The sequence below is a fragment of the Anopheles moucheti genome, chromosome 2 (assembly GCF_943734755.1).
Source record: "Anopheles moucheti chromosome 2, idAnoMoucSN_F20_07, whole genome shotgun sequence".
NCBI lineage: Eukaryota > Metazoa > Arthropoda > Insecta > Diptera > Culicidae > Anopheles > Anopheles moucheti.
Genome location: NC_069140.1, coordinates 96786003 through 96809924, shown reverse-complemented (window position 1 = coordinate 96809924; position 23922 = coordinate 96786003). Strand labels below are relative to the sequence as shown.

The window sequence follows — 23922 nt, the reverse complement described above, 5'->3', positions numbered from 1 at the left end:
CTAGCCTCCAAGCTCTGGTGCGTCGTCGTGCTGTTTGCGATAATCCATTCCGGCGATCAACTACGCGGATTTCACGGTGCGTGCTTCATTCGTGCGTGGATTTCAATTCGAATCAGTCGGGTCGTCGTAGTGCGAACGAAATTGTGCCGTTAATAGGTTGCGAATTGTGTTCTAACAAGCTTGCAGTGAAAATATTGTGCTGAGTGTGCTTTGAAAGTATGTCTCTGGGTATTGTGTTCTTTAGAAAATTATTAACCACCCAGTGAAGTTGGCTCATTCAGTCTAGCAAGTGTGTGCAGTGTTGGAAGCAATTCTTCCCCAGACAGGTGCCCTTTAACGAGCCCGGTTTAACAGGCACTTGAAACACCGAAACACGCGTGAGGGTGTCTTACGGCGTAAAGAAACTCGAAAACAAACGCCTGCATTATACACCATCTCGGCATCATCGGCTGCCGGCAGTTGTGTTACGCATCGACGCCCGTACCAAGACACCACACAGGGCACCCGGCCACCGGCTTCCCGGCGTCTAATGACGCGTCGGTCCCGCGCAACAAGCGGAACGCGATCAAACTGAAGTGAGTATATGGTCATAAATGTGACTCCGTCGTGAGCTTTAATTTATTCGTCGTCACCATTCAGCCACCGACACGACACGTGGCGGGTGTACCCATCAACCGCTGGCGAGAAACCAATTACTGGATTGCTTTAGAATGCAGCCAGCGATTCCATAGCGTACGGAACGAACGCTTTAAAAACGCGTCGTTCCAAAACAGTCGCTTATCCGAGTGCACCCATGATGACGCTTATCCGCTTAGAATCCCTAGCCCGGTAAAAGGCGGACGCAGCTGTGCAGGGAAGATTTAGCATTATCCCTTCAGGATGACTTCTTTCTATCTATTCTTTTCCCGCTGCACATTCCGCCACTTGAAAATGGGTCCGTGGCATGCAACGCGACTTGTGAAAGTTGTACGTTTTTGTACCTTATGGCTCACGGTGCCGACCTCTCCCTAAACGCTCTTTTAATAATGATAAAACGTTACGATAAGTGCAGGCCACCTTCCAGACGTGTCCGTGGTGACGTTTGGTGCAACTTTCTAGACCTTTACGGCGACGACTCACGAACGGCCATCGGAACGGTTACAGATCGTAGACAAGTGAACGGTTTCTATTGTAGCATGTCCCTCTTCTATTTCCCTATTCTTGCCACCACCACCACCATCATCGTTACTTTAATCGCCTTAACTGCTACAGTTAATCACAGTTCTCTCTCGCTTTGCTGACGAGTCAGCATCTGCCTGGAGTAAGTTTTTCATCAAAATTGATTTATGCTTGTCTCCCCGACTGGGCAGAGCCTTACAACCTTCAGACAGATAATTCACCGGGACCCAGGGAGTTTCCAGGATCCTTCCCATTCCCTTCAAATTAACGATACCCGAACCCGAGTTGCTTCGGGATAACCGGAAACCATCCTGCGCTACAAATGAGCGGGAAGAACCAATTTAAATTCGATTCCAGCCGAATAAATCACTTATAAACCCCGACGGGAGCACGGTACTCGAAAAACTCGATCTCGTAACCGAAAATAAACACAGCACACAAAAACCACAGCTCTGACCGTACCGGGTTGTGGGCGCTGGTACAGAGAGGAAACGGAAATCGTATGCATCCGCCATCATCCGAGAGACTTCCACATCCGACCATCCGGCGAGGCGAGAGGTGTAAGTTGATTAGAAACTTTTGCTTGTTGGATATTGTTCGAGGGAGAATCGGCTCCAGGAAGCAAACGAGTCCAAGGTCAATAGAATTAAGGGTGTGATGGATGTTGAGGAGGGGCTATGGTAGTTTTTAGACATCACACCAGGAAAACGGATAAAACACACCACTCTGGAACATAATATTCCTTACCGAGGGATTGCTTGTTTGTTGTCACATGTTTTGAGGAGCAAATGACAAGGTTACAAAGGTTTAAGTACTGCTTGTAACAGATGGCACGGAATTAGAGACTAGTGAGCAGGAAGTTAATCCGATTTCTCACAATGTCTAATTGCTACAATCTTGATTCTTGCGTCATTCATCTTGCCAAGAATCATTTCCTTCGGACGTCAACCGAGCCACAGTTGTCTTAGGAAATCCGTCCTTAAATGGATCATTAATAATAAAGCGACAAGTGAGTGAGCTTGGGGACACGATGAGTTCTCGGCCGTCCGTCGTTCCCTTGCCGAGCGTTACAAAACTCTTGATTGCCTCAATTTGCTAACGGGAATGATAACGCGACCATCGCTTCCCCGTTCGTGGCGGTAAAACATGAAAGATAAAATAAAGGAATTTATTAAATGAACAGTGGCTCAGCTATTGGTTCCACAACAATGGGTGACAATCGAGTTGACCACAGCGACATCGGTTTTGCACAAGAACGCTCCAAAACAAACGCTACAAAAAAGCGATATATTTCCGTTTGATGGGTTCATTTTCATATGCCCCACTCCACAGGGCCACGGATGGAATCCAACCGTAGAACATATTGTGAAATTCAACAATTATCCATCCTGTGCCTGGGGATGATGGTGGCGTAGTATGGTGATTCCACTTGAAATGTCAACCGATGAAATTATGAGCCGGGAAAAATGGCTGGCAAGGAGATTTACGGTCCTTGGTCACGACCAGACTGAGCTAAGCTGTCCCTTCGCTTTGTGTCGGTTGGTGGTCGAGTGGTCAGGATTGCTTGTCAAGCATCGCTGACTTTGCCATGCCGTGGTATATCCATAATTCAAACGAGAGCCCTGTATTCGTGATGAAAATATGTTTTTTTTTGTGAAAAATCTCTGTAAATGGCATTAAAACACGCGGTGGGACGAGATTTTGATGGTCGCGTTGGTTGTTAATGGACTTATCAATCGAATGGTGCTCTTGGTTGCTTTGTTTACAGACTGTTTGAGAGTTGGATTCTACGTGGATTATAACCCTACCGAGCCGGAATTCAGACCAATCAAAATTCCATTTCGGCCCGATGGAATGGAAACAAGATACTTCCAGGCCTTGAAATGCGCCCGCACGGTGAGAACATTTCAACACTCCGTCGTGTACGGTAGAGACACTTGATGTACGTACGGGGCTGACTGATGTAACCCTAGAGTATCGCCATAAAGAGACCCTGAACATCTACGGCTTGTGGAAGCAAACGGGAACAAAGACCGGGAATGAAATATGACCGGGTGTTGCTTTCAAAAACCGATCCATAATAACCCACCAAACAGAAAAAAAACCTCAACATTCGGCGGCCGTAGCTGGTCATCCATTTCTATTTGCTTTCTCCCGAGAATAACGCCTAAATCACCTAAACACGGAACGCGTGACCGGGACGAATCGCCCTCGCGTGCGCTCTTTCTCCTATTACAGCAGCTGGCCGTCGTTACACGAGGAGGAGGACCCCTGGTGTGTTTCTTATGCATACGAACCCCTCATGCCATGCTATGCTGCAAACGGCGGATGCACATTGTGTGCGAACTGTGTTTGCTTTTGCACTTAGGCATGCGTCCATCCGCCGGCTTAACACCGCCGGCCTTAGCGCATGGTAGTAAAAATTAATTTTCAAATTTCAATTACAAGTTCAAACACTATATGCATCGAATGCGCCTGTAAGCCTCAGCAACGAAAATAGTGGCTCATTTCCTTCATGTTTACTTTTCACACTGTCGTCCACGAGCTGCCCAATAGGCGGATTACATTTCCTTCACAAGCCCCGCGCAGTGGAAATATGAACCCCTTAACCCATTACGTCCAAACAGCTATATGGCGGTGGTGGGATCAACATTCAAAGACCCACGGCATTAACATTAACCCCCGGCCAGTCCGAGGACGGTGTCCGACATTTTACTAAAATCGGAAAATAAAGCCCTCCGTTCTTCTGATATGAAATTTGATTCCTTCACTGAACGGACGGTTGGCAGCAGGGCATAACAGCATAACTTCCCAATGCCTCGAGGGCGAGAGCTTAATTGCGTCCTCCATTCCGAATTCCCTACCGTACTCTTTCGCCACGCAGAAGTCGCCGAAGAAGCCGCAGGGCGAATGGAGAAAATTAAATAGTTCCTGACTGGTCGGAATCGCTGCAACCGACCATAACTGACCGACCGGCAGTCAGTCGTGTGGCACGCGTACATTCTTCGGATTAATGGCCACCGTTGCACCGGACTCATATCGCGTACCCCGTTACAGTGGTTCGACCGGAACTTCCGCCCGACATGTTGTGTTCTCCCGCTACGCTGGCCCAAGGACGCATTAGTAGATTTTGTTTGATTTATTTTCCCGCATTCGGGCAAAGGGGAAAAAAAGAGAAGTCATGCAGTTAGAATTCGGATTGGAACGGTGCTGGGATTTTTGGACAGTTCCGGCTCGAGGGACCACTCGTCTAATTCAATTAGACAAGTTAGAACTAAATTGGGCGCGTTGCGTCGAGTGAGTTAAGTAACGTGCCAGTACCACCACAATCCTGACCTTTGTCCTCTGGTTTTCCGTCCCTGAACAGACGGCAGCCCCGAAAGCGTACATGCGAAGGATGAACCCTAAACACGCCAGGGGGTGTGAAAATGATGAGCAGCAACGACGGAAGCAGGGTGCCGAATTTTATTGCATTAGATTTCATAATGAAGCATGTCCTGGTTCCGACATACCCGCCGGCCAGATGTTCCGCTAGAGGACGCCATCACGAAATGAATTTACTGCACTGGCAACATATGTGTTTTCACCTCATTTGTGGACAATAAATATTGCTACCTAATTGTTCGGACCAACATGGATGGTTCCTGAGGGTGATGGTGCGCTGTTTTGACGGGTCAAATATAGAAGCTGGAAGATGGACGCAACATCAACAATGAACGCGTCTAACACGTGTGTCGGATTAACCACAAATTATGTATATCTTCCGTTTGACCTTCTCTAACCCACTGGAGATGTCCAGTTTGATAGACCGTTCGTTTACCATAAATACAACACAAAACACGTCCCGGGAATATTAATACGCCATCGTTCCCGACAGAGCACCCATGTGACCTACTATCCAGGGGTGAGAAGGACAACTCACTACCCCCAAACAAAAAAAAGCGTTCGATTCATCATAATCGAGAAGTGGAAAAAAATATGGACCACAAATCATTCCTCCCGCGTACATATCTACACATCATGACGTTTATATGCACGGTTTCGCTCGTAACTCCACCGCACAAGAAAACCCTTCAGTTCGGGGAACGCATCATTAGCATATCAATTTGTTGAACAAGGGATTTTATCTGCAACACTCATTTCTCTTCCACTCTGAGATTTATGGCTGGTTCGGGTTTGGGTTCGTTTCTTTGTGCGTTTGGGCCAACGAATCGATCAAAAACCGCGCCGTTCATCGACAACCGAATCGATGAAGTCTGGGTTTTGTCTGTCACACAGCCGTCTCATACGCTTCTCCATAAATGGCGCCGATCTTCGAGAAGAAAACATGCTCTTCCACTCCACTCTAGTCGATTGTTTTCAAAAAACGTTATGAAAAGCACTTGGAAGAGAAATTCGGACATCTCGCTACCGCGTAACCCCCCCTCCTTACTCGCATCGCTTTCGGCTGCAGATCTCATCGACGAGTGCCTCAATCCAATGCATCCGGCTTTTACGAAGCTGCCGCCAAACCTTCCGTCGCCCTTGGACGCTACGAAACTGCTCCTCGGCAATGTTCGAATATGGTCGGAGGCTTGCATTATACGGCACGTAATCCATCGGTTCTGGTCGGGGCGTCGGGTCAAACAGAAGATCACGCATCGAAACCTTAGATTTGCGGGGAGTCAATGTCTGAGTGGAATGGAAAATCTTTTTTGGGGAACTATCAGTGTTTATAGTGCCAACCAACGGGCTTCCTTGGATATAAAGTCGAATTGGACTCTCGTCACATTTCTGCACTAGCACCGGAACACGCGGCACGGTGACTTTTGGTAACTTCAGCTTTTCGATCTTGGTGCTGTGCGCTATCCAGTGGCCCCATTCCTCCCGGGTCATGCAAGTGTGATAAACCAATGGCTCATTTCGCTTGCTTTGTTCGTTCGCCTCCCGCTCCTCTTCGTCCTCCGAGTCGTCAGGATGTACACCGAATTCCGCCAAACGGTACCGTTTCACCTCGAGCTTTGCCTCGGGAAGTTCCTTCGGGGTGTTTGCATTGCGAAAGTAATCCTCCACAAGCAACGCCTCATCTCGCAGCTTTCTCCTATCCTCCATAATGCGAGCTTTGTACGCTGCAAACTGCTTCACGGATGTCGGATATTTACGAACCGTGCGGTGTTGAAGTTGGTCCAGTTCCTCCAACCGGTTTCGGAGCGCCTCGCGGAAATGGACTTTGGCTTCGTTCCGGATGTCAGGCTCTGGAAATTCTGCTTCGTATTTTTCCGCATCGAACGGTACAGGAGGTTTCTGCCGTTCTTGTTCGGCATCCTGCAGCTGCCGTGTAACACGGTCAAACTTTTGCAGGTATCGAGATCTCATTCGTTGCAGGAACTGCTCCTGAGCTTCAACGACAGGAACTTTCTCATCCCTGTGCATTATTGTCGGTGGCTGATAAGACGCAACTGAGCTACTTCGAACTGGGTGAGGTTCGTTATCTGGAAATTCACGATCCACACTGCTGTCATTCTGCTTCAACTCATCTGGCAAGTCGTCCAGTAATTCTTCACTATCATCGGACTCTTCCGCCGTTGGCGTTTCTTTTTCCGAAGTTGGTTCACGGTTGAAGTACTCTCGAAACAGTTCACTTCTAAGCAATGCTCTCCGGGCACGGAAAAATGTCTTGCAGCACTCTCGCGATACAATCCTCCTCCCGTCAGCAACTTTCTCCGCCTCTTCCACCTTTGCCTCCGCCGTACTTTCCCGCGAGCTCACATTGTCCGCCACAATAACATCCTCCACGCAATCCTCTAGTGGTCGCGGTACTTCCGCCGGACAAACACTCTTAACGTTGCGCTTGTGAAACACTTCCTCAATAGGCGTCCGTCTAGCGAATGGGTTTGTGGTGGTACATTTTCGTGGCTTCACGTTCAGCCCTTCAAAGGTGGATAAATGCCCGGGAAGATCTCGGTAAGGGCGCTCGAAATTTTTTCTTTCATACGGTCGGCGAACGTCAAACTGTTCCTTGTCCCATTTCACCTTCGGAACTACCGCTGGTAATGTTCGAATATCTTCATTTGGGGTCAGTAGTTTCGATTCATTTGAATGTGTTCCGTCATCGGTGGTCTGATTGGTGCTGTAGGAACGGAAATTTACTGGGTATGAATCGGTCGAAGCCACACTTGGTGATGATGATGCCATTGCCAACGCCTACTGTGAACTGTCAACTTCCAATAATAGCAATTCGCGCGCCCTAGCTTTACACGGCCTTCTATGCAGAAATGAAAACTATGATGCTTTCTATCCTATTTCACTCCGTTCATTTGCACACCGCTCATTCACAAAGTAACCCTTGGAAGCCTTCTTCTTGTTGTGCGTCCAGTAAATGAGGGTTGCTTACAAAGAAAAAAAAAACTGTTGAATGTTTAATGAGCATCACAGTATGCCATAAATTATGCGTCCAACTAAAGATGTACAGACGCGCGACCAAAACCATCTACCACTGTGGATGCTTTATTGTTGTACGTCATGTGTAACGTCGTCCGCAAACACCTAGCGCAACCACACAAAGCTCGTTTAGGTATAGAAAGACTACTTCAATGCCACGAACCGACATTAGGTCACACAGGTGGCATGAAGCGACAAATTATGCACGGTAATGTGCCGCTTCTTCCTGTCCTTTCTATTTCGCCGCGGCAGTTCTTTCGCGTTTTTGCGAGATACACAGCCCCGCTCTGTGACACATGATCCGGAATTAACCGGTAGCTTAGCGAGTAATCGTACCCCTTAGACTGGGCACGCTTGTGTAAAGGGCACCCGTAACAATCATGCGATGAGCATAATACCGAAACCAAAGTACCCAACCATGGGTGAAGTCGTCAAAGAGCCACTGGAGAATGTCAAAACACTCCAACGTTTCGAAAAGATTCCTCCACTAGAATGTCCATCGGTGCAGCATGCGTGATCCGGCAGTGATATTCAGAGTGCTCCGTTATGGTGCTTATTAATTAAGACCATAGTCGGGCCATGTGTCGTAAAAACAGGCAAGCCATCACCCAGAACCACCACAGAGTCTGTGACATATGAGCTATGCCGAGGGGCAGCTTTCGAAATGTCGTTTCGATGGCAACATCGAAACAAGAGCACCCAAGAGTGAGGCCCCCCCCCAAACAGGGACATCAGATCCGCACGATATTTACCCCATTCGGGAGAAGGAACTGGGGTGTGGGAACTGGTATGGCATGACAGCATGCCGCAGACAATATGGGACCAGAAATATGCAAAACTGTCATCCGCAATCGGACGGTTTTTTGTTGTGTGAGACTCGGTGGTGGAGGCCATCAGTTCGTTTTTTTTTCGGAGGTCGAGACACTTTTTTCTCTAGTGCTGCAACGGCGGAACTCGTTTTGATCCAGACTTGCAAAAACCGCACTAGGAAGGTGACACGAGAACGACAGCTTTACCCGGACGGACGTACGTTATTGGATTGAAATTTCGGATTGACTTCATATCCAATCCCAACCAAAAAAAAAAAAGGAAACCGGTCCACAACTGTCCTCTGATCACATGCGGTGGGTACTTCGGTACCACGATGTTACGCGGTCGAATTGGAACGAGTACTTAACAACGTTTGCTTGCGAGTGCTCCTGTTTTTTTTATGGCTGGCTCGTGCAACCGTTCGTAACCGGTGGCAGCGGTAGTTTGGGGCTTTGTGCACTTTCGTACAAGTGGGGCGTGCAACGAATCTTAATCGAATGCCCCAAACTTCCACCCTAGCACGGAGAGGATTAAAGCGAGTACGACGGTCCCTCGGGGTGGTACTTAAATTCGTTCGTTGCGTTCCTTGCATTTTTGGTGGTTTCAATGGACTATGCGCGTAGGAGTCTCGTTCCCTGTGTGTGACCATCATCCTCCTTAAATATGCAACTCTGGACTGGACGGTGCTGCGCCCCCCGTTAACATATATCCGGCGGTATATCTTGATTAACGTTACGAGCGGAACACATAATGACGTTGATCAAAGTTCAGGTTTTTCGGGTGTGGAACAGAACTGGTCTAGAACCTTCCTGTCTCCTATAGCAGTAACTATTGTCAACCAAAGGCAATGTTGTGCAGACATTCGTCGTAATCGCTATAAACTCGCCATCCGTCCGTCCTAAATGCCTTAATTTGTATGTATTAATATGGACACGGTTTATGATTCCAAACGGCTTTCGACTGGTGTAGCAATCCCCCAACACCACCGTACTTCAAGACCTGTTTATCAGGAACGCGCCGTTGACCACCTTCAGCTGTTCGCACACCTCGATCCGATATGGATTATGTATGCAAATTCTGCGTCAGTAAAAAGAATTCCATGTTCTTCGTTTATTCTTGGTGGTGATTTTCTAAATCTAGAGTTAAGATCACACTAGGCGCCTGTGAGATGTCGCATGTCAGGGACACTGACAAGCGGAGAGAGACAGAGAGAGATCGAGATAAATTCAATAAAAATGCGATCCTGGTTGGGAATTGAATTCTGTGTGCAGCTTAACTCCGTGGCATCAATGACGTAAGTTCTTCGAGATGGAAGGCGCCACGGATAACAACAGATCAGCTCTGTCGCACGTGCACGAAGGCATCTGGTGGCTGCATTGACAAAGCTTCCCCAAACGAGTGACATTGAGATGATGTCAGCCGTACGCCATATTGACGACATGTCGAACCACTTAAGCTCATCAGGATTCGCATCGAATGTTATCCGTAGTGTGTGAGAAGTCTGCCAAGAGATAAAATCACGCAACTACTCTACGATACCTAGTATTCTGGCCCGAAGTCTAGTCGTCGGCCTTGAAAGGAGAGGCCAGATGTAATCTTCAATTCCTACGGTACGGCAGCATATCAGCTGGCGTTGCCAGGGCGAGCGAAAGACTAGCACCTTGAAAGTAAATTCAATTCCATGAGGATAATCAACGTTCAGCGTGCCGGTGTTGTACGTGTCCTTCCGTTTCCCGAATTGCCATCAGCGGGGTGTTCAAATATTTGACACCTTTCTTCCACTTTTGGCCACCTTCAGTGCGAACAAACTTCTTGCCGCGTGCACTGGAAACCGGTCTCTTGATCGGGTTCTCGTGATCGGGTTCTTTAAATACGGTAAACTGTTGAAACCTTGTTTTCCTTCGTTAGATTCCTTTTCCCTTTTTTATTGTTGGATGGCTTTGGGGTGATGACAACCAGAACGAACAAGTTGTAACAACGGTTAAAAGAATTTTTCTCCCAAGACCTATTCATCATGGTGACTTCGTAACGTAAACTTTTTAACTAATGGCGTTGCAATTGAAAGAAATTCTCGGTGGCTGGAAATAAGTTGGGTTAGGCCTTTTTTTGTCTCTATTATTTCTTCTGATCGCTGCAAAGACGCAAGGACATTAAAACCAATGCGAAAAAGGCTATTTACGCGGAGTCGCTTTAAAGACTTTATGTTATTTAACTTTGAAATTTGAAATTTCCTCTTTAATGTCGTTTTAATTTCATATTTAAAAATGTGTTCCATTACATCAGGTAATCGAAGGCGATGGTATTTAGTTCTTATTAATCGAATTGATCGCACTCGAATCGCACTCAATCGAATTGATGCTTTTTGCTGTTCCCTTTTGTAATTTATATCCTTTTCGGGCAATAATGTCTCACTTCTGCTGTCTTTCCCGGATGAAATATCCGAATCACTCTAGGGCTAGATATTTATCGTTTACGGTTTTGTCAGGCTCCGTCACACGCTGGCTGTGTTTGGTGGAGTAATATAAATCCTTGGAGCTTCTTTTTCATTCGGCGTTCTTCTTTCTCACCCTCCACTCCCATATGTCTCCACGAGTTCACGGTGCCAGACGAGTGAAAAATGAGCTTTTATTGGAGACGATTTTTGAGTTTATCGTTTTCCGTTGCACTCAGCCGTCGAAACGACAGTTTGATGAAAGCGTACTTATTCTCTGTGTCACTTTGCGGGCGTGATTCATTGATTCGCTCGACGGTGCTTTTTTTCCGTGCTCCGTCCAAACACAGTCCGGGGTCGTATCGTTTTACTCGGCTTGGAAGAAATGGTCACAAAAACGGTGTTGCAATGTGGCGAACGATTCCGCTTCTTTCCGACACAATAGAGGGCGGATATGTTATGTGGTAAGTGGTATTTAATATTTCCCTTTCTTCAGACAGCGAGAGAGCGAGATCCACACCGAATGCGAATAAATTGTGTTAACATAAAAAGAACAGTTTATCTTTGCGCTTACGTATTTTGAAACTGTTCTTTTAAGCTCGTAAAGCATATAATAACGTCTTATCGTACAGATGTTTGCTGTATGATTTTGAAACATTTACCTACGATACATTGTGGAAACGGTAACTCGCAGCGCAATCCGACACGCGAGAGAGATCTTATCTCGCGGCCGGGCTGTGTTTGTCAACATAAACTTCATTAAGCAAACTGAACGGTATTTGTCTCTTTCTGCTATGCTTTTTTCCACTGTTACAAAAATATGCAACGAGGTAGAAACATTGCCCCACACACAGTAATTCCACATGGCTGCTATCTTTATGGAGGTAGAGTCTTCTCCATCCCGAGGTGTAAACAGTGCTCGTCAAGCAAACAGAACGTTTCTTGTGCACCGGACAAACATGCCCCAATCCAATCCCCCCCGACTGTACCGACACACCAACGGTGGAACGGCAACAACGGCCATCCACATTCCGGCAATATTGTGTCGGGCGGAAAGTGCAGCGAGATTAAAAAAGAAGCGCAGGCTGCAAACACATTCCCAGATGCAGATGCGCCTTCCTGGCGTTGAATTTGCTCGAAAAAAAAACTGGGACGCTTCTTCGGATGACGTCTTTCTTTCACATCGTTATTCGTGAAAGCACCGGGATTGCAAGATTGCATGATTTATGATATCATGTAGCGCGCATTCCTTTTGCCGGAAAGGTTAGGCTCCAATGTCGCTGGAGAGCAATCGAATTGCAGTTTTTTCGTTTTGTTGTTTTGGGATATCAATGAAAGGAACAAAAAGGGAACATTTATCACTTTGCAAGGAAGAATGTTTAAGAGGTTTTTATCTTTAATTGCGCTGTGTGCAGTAAATCATATTCTCCACTCGGTTTTAATGCGTCTTAGTGTGTTGTGTTGTGGCCTGTGTGGAAAACCGCCTGAAAGTATGCAATACGGTGTATCAAATTGGCTTATTTAGGACCATCCTCGCATAGCTTTGCATACGCTAGCGTCCTTTTTTATAATGCAAATTACTGCAGTTGCAGTTTCTCCGCCCACAATTATTGCTTTCACTTAGCGGGATTTTGTCCATAAATTTTCATCAATAAAATTATCCATTACAAAACCCGCCTAATAAATCATCCCGTTCCATTGTCCACCGGGCCGCTTCAAGACGTGTTCCGTCATTCGGTTGCAATTAAGCCGCACTCGCCATTGGGGAAACGAATGCATTCACGCTGCGCTTACTCTCGGCATTTGTTTGGTGGGCTTTCTGTTTCGGACTAATAAAAACACAGCACCGTCGTGGTATCGTATAATGCAAGCACACACGTCGGCATCATCGTCGCATACAAAAGCGACTCAAGTGCATCCTTCCATTGCAATTGCATTGCCCGAACCCCTGAGCGGGGTTGAATTTTCGAGGCTCTCAGTGCCATCCTGCCAACGGTTTCCCGGTTCTACAACAGCCCGTTTTGTTCTACCGCTTATGGTGCACCATTTCGTCACCTGATGCCGCCCGCGTATTGCTGCTTCCGTACGGTTGTTCCGGTCGGCGGTTTGCTTTGCGAATATCCGTTCCAGTACTGCGCACAACCAACACCGGTGTATCGGTTTGCAACACAATGACCGCCGAAGTGTGGCGAAATCTCAGCCCTCCCCCCCGAAGCTTCACGCTCTGCCGGGGATGATCCGTCAGCCACGGACTCATTCTCGTTCAAAATTTGATTTAATCTTGTGTTTTTACACTCAAGCTGGCCGAAACGCAGCTGCTTTTACGCCACTGTTTGTGGTGGCGATCAACATTGAAAAATGTTTGCTTTGCTGTAAAACGAACATTTACCCGGAAATATTAAGATTAGCTAGCGCAGCACGTTAAAGCGTTCCAGATCTTTGCGCGGTACAAAACGGACAAACAATACAAGTTCTTCAACACTTCTTCATTCTTCTTTCATTCTGTCAAGGACTTTCGGGACAATCTTATTATTATGCTCCGCTCATTAGCGGAAATGTGACGCGCATACATTTTTCACACTTCATTTCTTTCGTATGCAAATATCCATCTCCGAATGGACGGATGATTTGTGTAGTGATTTTGGGGCCAGGATCATATTTGCGCAATTTACATTTGCGCTCACAATGCGCAACAATTACGGCGACAGCTGGGCAGCTACTTTCGTATTCATTTTGCGTCGAAACATGGAAACACACAACAAAACCAGCAACAAACAAAAAAAATGCCAAAATTGAAAAACAAAAGCCCTCCCGATAATTAGACGGTTCGCTAAACGATCTTTTAACGGATTCGGGTGGGAAAATTGGTGCCGTCCGTTTCGTTATGCCCTCGGTGTGGCAAAATAATGCCCCAGAAGAAAAAAAAAAGCGTGTAAGGGCAATCATAAGCGCTAACTAACTTGTCGGCTGATTGTTTCCAGTATATTACGCACACCCCAGCACAAAGGCGGACAGAAAAGGGGAAGAAGTTCTTCCACCGAGTGTACCGTGCTTGTGTACCTTTCGCTTCGTCATCCACGAACCACGGCAGTGCTTGAATTTGCATCTTCAAAAATATTTTATTTTTCTTTCAGCGCGGAGGGATTTTTCACTTATTATTCATTAGCCGACCCGTTGATGGTGGATGAAAGGGACTTTCGTCACGTCTTTCGTTGACGCGCAACACAGCGTGATTTATGTGGATACGAATTCTTGCTGGCCGCTTACAGAATTACTCACCCTATCGCCTATGTGCTTTACGGTAATTTCGTGGATGTGCGGTGGCTTTGGAAATGGAAAACAATCACGTACACGCAAGTACAGGCTGAAACATTATTATCTCCGACGTAAGTCAACGCAGAATGTCCACTGCTGACTGACATGGTGACAGATTCATGGCTTCTGCGGCTGTTGTAATAAATCGGGTGTAACAAAATTGTTTAGCAAACATGTTAAACGGATCGATGGATCGATAAAGCCATAATATAACTAGGTTTAATGAGATTTAACAGGAGACATAAACTGCAAATTATGGCAAATGATAGTTTAGATTGAACAGCTTTTAAAGATGTTCAATAATAAGGCATTGTATTGAATGTGTCTCAAGAGCTGAAGAGTAAATCCACTTCTAAACCGCACAGTGTAATAGTTTTTGAGTTTATATATTTTTATGAAGTCATTTCAAACAACTTGACGCGGCTTATGTCGCCCCTTTTTTATCAACCAGATTCGAAAGATCCAAAAAAATACGCCTCAAGATAGAACACGTCTTGCCTAATTAGACTTCCGATATTGACTGCCGCAGGTTTGATTTTTGGTACCTTCAAGGTCTTCCCAATAGCGCTAAACTGCTGTTACTCAAAAAAAAACTCACCACCAACATGGAATTACCCATCGGTTCGGAACGTGGTTTGACATGTAAATTTGTGCTTCATGATGATGTAAGACAACGTTTTGCTTCCTGGAGAAGTTCTTCCTCTTTATCGGCGCAACAACGTCAGGCGGTCTAGGCCTTGCCATTTCTAGCTTTCTTTGCGGTGGGCACTACCACCATTATGAAACATAATAACTCTGGCCGGATGTTAAGATTGTAAACTTAAACAAATCTTATTACTCTCTCCACAAATTCCCTTAATATCACCGTAGAATCTCTTGGATGAGCAGCAAATTTCGTTAGCAGAAACATTCTCAAACAGATCTACAATAAAATCGGATGTGGTGAAAAAATATTGTGGCCATTATCTAGTCACAAAGCAATTTTTAACCCAAAAAGAAAATATTATTGACCCAGATTGGGTTTCTTATAAAATTTCAATCATAATCGCAAATTTTCCTTTGCCACCCCTTGTAATACATGATCAACTTAATGTAAAACAGCAATGACAACAATTTAAACACAATAACACAGCTTTATGATCTCATTTCAATCGATCATCCAGGCTCATGTGCATACAATGCTACACAAGAAACGATCGTTCACGTGTTCACGGCACGCCCATAAATCTCCCACATCGACCGTGCGATCGTTGTCCTGATCGTTATGCAGGCAGCAAACTCTTTTATGGAGCATAGAATGTAGAAGTAGTACCAAACGCCCACCACAGGGTGTGTGCTTCGGTTTTAAAAATTCAAACTCACTCTGCTCCTTTTTTAGTGATGAGAATATTAATCAATAATGCGGCTTACTTGTTTCAAAAATCCCTTTTTCCCCTTCTCGCGCGTTCATTAATATGGAAATCATGTATTTCTCACCATTTGATCGCACTTTCCCCCCAGAATCACTCAAATTTGTGTATTAATTTATGAGGCCGTCCACCAGTAATTACCACCGACAAATCGCCCCGTGCACATCTTGACGGCCTCCGGGTGTGCGATCTTGCGACAGGTTTTGGGAACGGCCATAATAATTACCCAATAAACGAATCACTGGTTGCTTTATGCAAAACAGCCCTCCAAAAGCGTCACCGTGGCCAGCAGCGTTATGTTGCACAGCCCCAGCACCGTTTCGCACTGTGGTCAAGCTGGAGCTGTTTTACGGCCCCATTTCGACATCGAGAATAAATCGAAAGCGCAGATACGATCCACGGCAACTGGCGCGTCGTTATGTAACGTGCGCCATCTCGGTTGCATCCAGTGATGCAAAAGTTCGCGTTCCGCACGGTAAAATCTCACTTTAACGCATGACACTCTCAATTTGCATATCCGTTCGCCATTCATCAACCCCGCAGTTGACATGGGGAGTGCGAAAAAAGAAGGAAACTAACGCGAAATAGACCGCACGAAGCGCACCGTGAATGCAACTGCGTTTTGAAGGCCAAGAGCAGACGCGGTAGTGACCACCATCACACCCCTTCCAGTCAGTCAGTGGTGGTCATCCCCGGTTGGTGGGAGTTAAATTAACAACATCAACAAAAAAAACGGCATAATGTGTACTCTCCTATCCATTACGTGTTCGCGGTCTCCGGTACGCCGACAGTCGAATGTGTCGAGGGCCCGGAGGCAATAATTTTAATTACTTTGTTTGGTCGCTAACTAGCGTCGGTTTTTATTATGGCACGCAGTCAGTTTCGGCGTTCATTAATCGGATGATGCAAATACGGTTCCATTTGCTATGGAGCACAGCTGATGGAACCTACTCTCGGTCAAGTCGTGACGATTCAGCCAGGTGGAGTTCTTTTAAATTTAGATGTTTTTTGTTTTGTTTTTGCATTTTCAATATGTTTTTGTTGATTTACTCCTGGTCACGTCACCAAATATGTTTGAGAAAAGGTCTGCTCTTGTTACAATTTATAGTAAACAATTTATAGTGGAATAGGTGATTGTCAAAATTATATTTCGGTTTTGTAACTATAATAAGTTCATCTTCATCCTGGTCACGTCACCAAATATGTTCAGGAACATTTTCATTTTCTCCTTCTCTCATGATTATTTTTAGAATCTCGAATCAATCTTGATCTTGCGAAACCTTTAGCCTGGACAATTTTCCCTGCCCTAGCTTTGAACGGCGTCCAAATGAACGGCAATAAAAATTGCAACGTTTGATCGCGTGCATCGTTATGAAATTGTTATGAAATGCTTAAAACAACGACCACTTTGCAGTGTGGTGTCTAGCAGCAAACGACGTTGGAAAGATATGTCAATTTACTTTATTACATGGTTGCATGTCCTTCTAAATGTTGCCGTGTCACACAACCCCACAAAGGTCTCCTCGTCCTCCAAGCACGAGAATCAGCTGACATCCAGATGTTACGAGACTGTTACAACTATTTATGATTATTGATTTAGGCAACACATTTATCAGCACTTGGTGGGCTTCAAACCTTCATGATGCAATCCAGCTAAGGGTCTTGACCTTCCACTGTGCGATGATTTGCGTCAACGGCCACAGTGCTCGTAGGCACATTTTCACGCCAAACAACATTTTCATCGTGCTCGATTTTCCCCATAAAGCAGATCGCTAACGGTTCACCGAAAGGAAAAATGTGCAGAAATCGCATGATTAGGCTACGAAACGGTTTCACAATCGATCCCTCCCTGGTTGGTCGCTTACCGCATTTGATTGCGCAAAAGAAAACCTTCCGCAAACCGACAGTTTTGCTTTACTCACAAAGCAAGGGGCGTATTATATGTGTCGTGGGAGGATTGTACCCTTCTGGGTTGAAGATATAGAGCACGGGACGGTCTCCCGTGGCCGCACCAGGACCACACACCGCTAGCGACGGAAGGCGGAAAACGCAAAGGAAGGAAACAAGGGAAGAAAAACCGACTCCACGATGGCGCAGATGGGTGTGTGTGTATGTGTTTGCTGTATCCAAGGTGAAACTTTCTTTCCGTCGGAAGAATTCTGTCGCCAGGTCTTTTCCCGGGTATACCGCGCGGTGTACCACTGCTTAAATTGATCGAAAATCCCACCCAGATTGTGGGACACTGACAGACACAGAGCGAACCGAGAGACGTGACGTGATTATTGCCGAAGGAAAGTTCATCGCAAAAGCGAACGAACGAACGGGGTGGTCCCCAATATTTGAGGCACGCTTTGCTTGGTGGACATTTCGTGGATTTAATCGAATTAAGTCAGAGTGTACATAAAGCAACTCTGGATGGCGTAATTAAACAAACTGCTGGACTTTTACAAAAACTGTCGCGTTTAGGCGCACAATAGATTATCGGAACTTCCAGTTCCGGTTCCAGTTTTAGCTCAAACTCCTCATTCATATTCAGCCAGAATAAGTAAACTTTCGCCAGTATATCAAAGATTTGCCGACCTGAATGTAATCCCGCCAGAAACCCCCCTCGAGGGATGTTCCATTGCAGTGTGATGAGTGTCGTAAAACACTCAATTCCTTCGCCATGAATTCCATGAATTTCCACTCCAAGAAATTTGAAACCATCCATTGGGACATTTAGTAGGTTGCTCGATGTTCTCGCCCGATGTCTCGCCTTTCGTCACCCAGAAGACACACGGCGATGGCTTCAGAATGGCTTTATACATCGCATTACAATCCACCATTGCTCGCTCTCTCTCTCCGATCGTGTTGTCCGCCGAATGTCCGCGCTGACAGCATCATTAAATGTCACACCGTGGATCCCCGGTGTCCCTCTGCGTTGCTACTCTGCTGCGCCATTGTAAAACATTTCCCACCACATCATTAAAAACTTACGACTGCCGCCAGTAGTACATCAATTCGGATCGGATCGGATCAAAACACCGCCGGGCCCAGGTGAGCTGAAAGCGATCAATTTAATTTTTACGAGATGTAATTTTCTTCTCTCTCTCTAAACACTTTCCCCACCCTGGACGGATTAGAAACGGAATAGCTTTCCGTGGTTTGTTTGACAAAACGGAAACAGAAAATTAACCATTAAATGCACAATCGACAAAACAACTGTGCCCAATTACTGACAAACGACTGACTGGAAGTGGATTCCCATTTTCATCTGACGTGTGAAGAACCTCCAGCAATGTTACTCTTGCGGTATATTGATGACTGACAGCGTGTAATTTAACCCCGGTTGGGGCAGTTCTAATGGCGATGATGTAACGCACGATTTCCTCAACATGGAAGGCCCTCCCAGGCTTCTCTCCATGGGCATCATCAAAGACGCGCCCGACGTTGGCAAATAAACAAAGCACTAAAATGTCCGTATAGTATCGAGACAATCGGCCGGCGGCTATCACAACCAGCATCATCGTAAACCCTTCGCCCCGCGATCGATATCGAATATCATCAGCAAGATCATTGTCGCGTCAACATCATCATCATCATCCGGGCGGGGACGGACGATGGAACATACCGTCACGGGACACCGGTTCCCACTCTACCTATCCGGGGGTAGTATGATGTTATCGGTGTGTTTTTTGTCTGGTTGTCCTGACTTTTTCGAACATTCCTGGCGCCTACAAGTCTGCTGATTGACGGCTTTTGGCAAGCACCGGTCGATTGCACTAAGCCATGAAAAAAGCCAAGCCATGTTGGTGGAAGTGGACGTTTCACGTTAGTTCGCTTTATACCTCACAGTAGCCACCCTCACAAGCTAACCAAAACGCATCCGGATCGCCGATAACCCTGACCGACAAAGCTCATCAGTCTGCCGGCAGAGTCACGGTTGTGATGTAAATTGACACTGAAATGACTTCCCTCGTTGCTAGTTTAAATAAAGCCACACTCTTCACTGATGCCGCGTGCGGTGCTACATTTGCAGTGCAGTGCAATTGATGCAACCCGTGTTCCGATGCAATTTAAGTAATGACCAGAGTGCGCACAACATTGACTTTTGGCTGTGTTGTTTTCGGGGCGTTATGGGATTTTGGACATAACTTGCCCAAACGTTGCCCGTAGCACATTGATCTTTATGGCTACGGTACGGTACGGAATGGAGTTAGAGTTTAACGTGATTATGTCCTAGACATAGGCTCCCCTAATGGAGATCTAATGAAAGTGGATGAACGCATGGTCTAATATTTGCTCTTTTGGTTTCGTTTCAGAATAGAAAAAGGTCCGACAGCTGGCAAGCGTACCAGTTCCTGCTTAAGCGTCAATTTAAACAGTTTTTCAACATGGCCAATACTGTACGGTGGACTGTCAGCCGCCAAACGGCCCTGTGCTTTGTCACTGCACTGCTCTGTGCTGCAGTGCTGCCAAACTACACCGAAGCGTCCACTAGCAGCGTATTTAAGGCACTGTCGATAGGGGCCACCACTCAGTCCGTCACGTCCAGCACGCTGTCGTGGGAGAAGTTCAGCGAGGCCGAAACGCATCTCCAGTATGCCGTGCGTACGTACGAACCCGAACCGCACTCGCGGGAAGCGGCCGAAACTGCCGAGCAGGTAAGGCGTACCACACCGATCCTTTCTCTACGGAGAAATCTGGAACTGCTTCAAACATTAATACACATACTACGGTAACATTTTAGCTGCACGCTCCCAACTACGTGTGTCGGGTGGAAATTGAAGGAATCTTCACGGGCGGCCACACGGTGACAGAAGAATCGTCCACCATCTGTATCGTGGCGGCTCAACTGTCCGAGGTCGAACGGCACCATGCGTTCGAGGTGCTCATCAATATGGGCGGCGGTGGAAAGCTTAAGTGGCAACCGTGGAGTCGCTACCATGCCGGTATCTTCGGCGGTGCCGTCAGCGTTGGCACGGGCAAGGTAACGAAATGTCGCCTGTTAGTATGCAACCCGCACAACCCGTACTAAACATGGAGGTTTCTTTCGTTCCGTTTCCGCACAGTCTGCCGACTATTACATTGCCCGCATTCGACCGGCGCACGGTGAGGGACAGCACCATCATCACGGTGGACACGATTCGTATGTGGTGGGAAACTTTGACCCAAATGTGAAGCTTACTGGGCGTATTAATGCGCCCCTGCCCGGATCCAGCATGAGCACGGTAGGTGAAGTTGGGCGGTGAAATGTGGCCGTCGAACGTTGTCTTCACTTTCCAATTCTAATATCATCTCAGGAACACGAACATGGCGACATCTTGGTGGAGATCGAACCGGTCAAGTACGAATTGCGTTCCATCAAGCTGAACAAGCTACGCACTACTATTAAGAAGAACACTACCGTGTTAGGTAAGAGTTCGCTGCGTTGTGGATTGTTCTGTATCAGCAATAGGGCAACACTAACCCCATACTTACGTGTCGTTTCAGGTTCGACTATTCTTTCCAACACGGACGACAAGACGAGTCTTGCGGAAACCGTCATCACGTACGATTTCATGAAGGAAATCTACTGGGGTAAACATGAAGGCGTTGTGCAGGGTTTGTTTACGAAAGTGTACGATTCTCGATCGCAGCAAGCGTCTAACGTAACTTGGGGCATCAAAAGCTCGGCGCGTCATGTCGAGGTATGCATTATCCCTGGGATTCGTTTATCCGAAGAGAACGATATTTAAATTGCGTGTGTATCTTTGTAGACGAAATCGGTAAACACGATGCTGGAGCCGGGAACTGCCATCAACGTGACACTGTTTGGAAACTATACAGAGATGGAAGCACCATATTCAGCCACGATCAAGGCATACTATGACGACAACAGTGATCCCGTTAGCAGGCGGATAAACACGGTCGTAAGTAATCATTGGTTGCTGTGTTATGAGTGCACCGATATTTATACCATTATCTCTCCTGGTCCGAACTCCAGATGGTCAGTCGAGATATGGAGGACGTAAAGATGGAGTACAGTCCGGTGTATTGGATCGAAAATGGTACGCTTGTGCCAACGACGACAACCACGACGACCACCACGACCACGACGACTACAACCACCACAACCACCACCACCACGTCGACGACCGAGGCCACCACCAGCTTGCGTCCGGTTCCGATCAATAGTACCCCCGTCGAAGGTGGCACCATGATCGATGAGGATGGCATGAGCAACGAGATTGGCCATGCGCCATCCACCAGCAGAGATCTAGACGTTAGTCGGAGCAACGAAAAGCTGGACAACATGTCGAGCCGCAGTCGCAGTCGAAGCCCGAATGGAGCTTCCAGCTTAAAGGAAACAACCACCAATCTGTACAAAATATTTGTGGTGGTGGCGGTCGTTTTGTTATATCCCAACTAAAAAACAAACCAAGCTTTTCATTTAGTTGCGCGTCGTGCAGGGAACGTGCGAGTTCTCTAAATGTGTTGCTTTCTAGTAATTGGCCGTTATCCCTCATTTGCCCTAAGTCTATTGGTCTAGCTGTATGTCGAGCTTTGCTACATTGAAGAAACAGAACCGCAATTGTGAGGAAACATTCTATCGAACGGATGTTTAAAGTGAACAAACAAAGTCGACCCCATCCCGCGGCATGTTTCTAGCGGGAATTAACTTGTTTTTCTTTTATCTCCACGATAAAACGGCATTGTTTTTAGTCATTTAAGCTCGTAACAAGGCGTACTTTAGTGTGTAAGTCAACAAAAGTATGACTAGCAAAAGCGACCGAAGACCAAATCGGCACAGTTTTCTGATCCCCTCGTATAGGTAGTCTTTTCGGCATCATCATCATCATCATCATCATCTTCAGAAGGAAAGATCCGATCCATCCCAGCGTGTTGGGTGGTGTTTCATTAGAAGAAACACACACGTACGGATAATGAGACGATACACTAGGATCGTGTTTCGTTTTTTTTTTATTGTATTAGTAAGGCTAGCGAGATAAGAACAAGCACTGTGCGTCGCGCAGGGAAGAAACAGCAGAGCTGGAGAGCTGAAGTTGTATGTAAAATTTAGTGGTTAAATAATTTTATCCTTTTCTTCTGTAAATATCAAACAATGTCGCATGTGGTAGTGGCAGTTGCACTCGGTCCCTTGAACCAGGGTTACCTTTCCTCCTTTTGTAAAAGAGCGTTGCCAGTGTATGTTTTGTTTTGTTTTATAAACGTATAGCGTATAAGCTTTTCTGTCCCATTTTATTTAACCGCCGCTTGTGTGAAAGTGAAGCTAGTAAACCCAATTCTCAAATCGTATTACACACTGCAAAAAGTGCGATAAGTAAAAGCCACACAACATTCCGTTCAAAACAATGTAAATGAAGTAAGGCCAAGCGCAACGATGAGTGGACGGAATTGTAATGGTAGAAGAGTAAAGGGGGAAACACAAACGCATGTTGTGAAAGGAAAACGAACGAGTGGGAATGAGCAAATGTAATTCTAAATGTATACAAGCTTAAATATATGATAACTGTGTACGCGTAACAACTATGCCAATGCAACGGAACAGCATAGGACAAAATTGACCAATGGTTTAACTTCAGTTTCCGTTTTTTTGTTGTAAATTACTTTTTTTGCAAACTAAAACTACAAACCACTGATTTCCACTTGCACCGAAGTTGATGAATGTGTCGATTTAAAAAAAAACTTTCTATTTCCCTCCCCCACTGCAAACGCGCACATTGGGATTGATGGATTGTACACTTGTTTTATTTATTATATGATTAGCCGTTAGAATACAGTTTAGCTTTGATTTATGCTTTATTTTTATCTCAATAAAGTGCAAACTCATTTCTCTTCACGTTGTGTTTCTGTAGTTGGGATTTAAATTTAAACTTTATGATTCCAGAACTATATGAAAAGAATTTTTTTTTTGCAATTAAAAGCCGCAATGTTCTGCCTACAAACAACAAACCGATAAAGAAAAACTGACATAAACCAAATGGGAAACAGTCAAAAATCAAACAAGTAGAACGGAATTGGATTGAGGAAAAGTACAAATTGTTCATATAGTAAACGAAAACACAATTTCCCTTCAATATGATACATCCTTTGTGGAACAGTTCGTTGGAAGAGAAGAAGTAAAAAATTCAGAAAAAAGGACTGACAACTTTAGAACAGAACCATAATTGAGTCAATATGTGTAACAAAGCAAACAAAAACAAATTCGCTGCTAAAAAAACAAAAACAAAACAAGACAAATGCCTTGCGTGTGTGTGATCAATATATTGCCGTGTACGTCTATAACAAAAAAGAAAGTTAAAACACAGGAGTGTTAACTTGTAATTCCAAAGCCCATTTGAGCCCATGCAACAAAACAAATTAATTTCCAATTTATCACACACCAAACACACGAGA

At 45.8% G+C, this 23922-nt stretch overlaps 2 protein-coding genes across 2 annotated transcripts; one reads left to right on the top strand and one right to left on the bottom strand.

The window, feature by feature from the left end:
• LOC128310337 (protein unzipped-like) lies at nt 1-23370 on the top strand. The gene is made up of 8 exons (XM_053046955.1): nt 1-575; nt 19845-20186; nt 20273-20512; nt 20595-20753; nt 20826-20937; nt 21016-21212; nt 21282-21434; nt 21509-23370. Exons 2-8 carry the CDS (start codon nt 19917-19919, stop codon nt 21932-21934), a joined length of 1557 nt encoding a protein of 518 aa, XP_052902915.1. The 5' UTR covers nt 1-575; nt 19845-19916; the 3' UTR covers nt 21935-23370.
• Nucleotides 5587-7332, bottom strand: LOC128300477 (uncharacterized). Its single transcript, XM_053036552.1, has one exon. The coding sequence runs from the start codon at nt 7330-7332 to the stop codon at nt 5587-5589; it is 1746 nt and encodes a 581-aa protein (XP_052892512.1).
• Nucleotides 23371-23922: the final 552 nt, after the last annotated feature.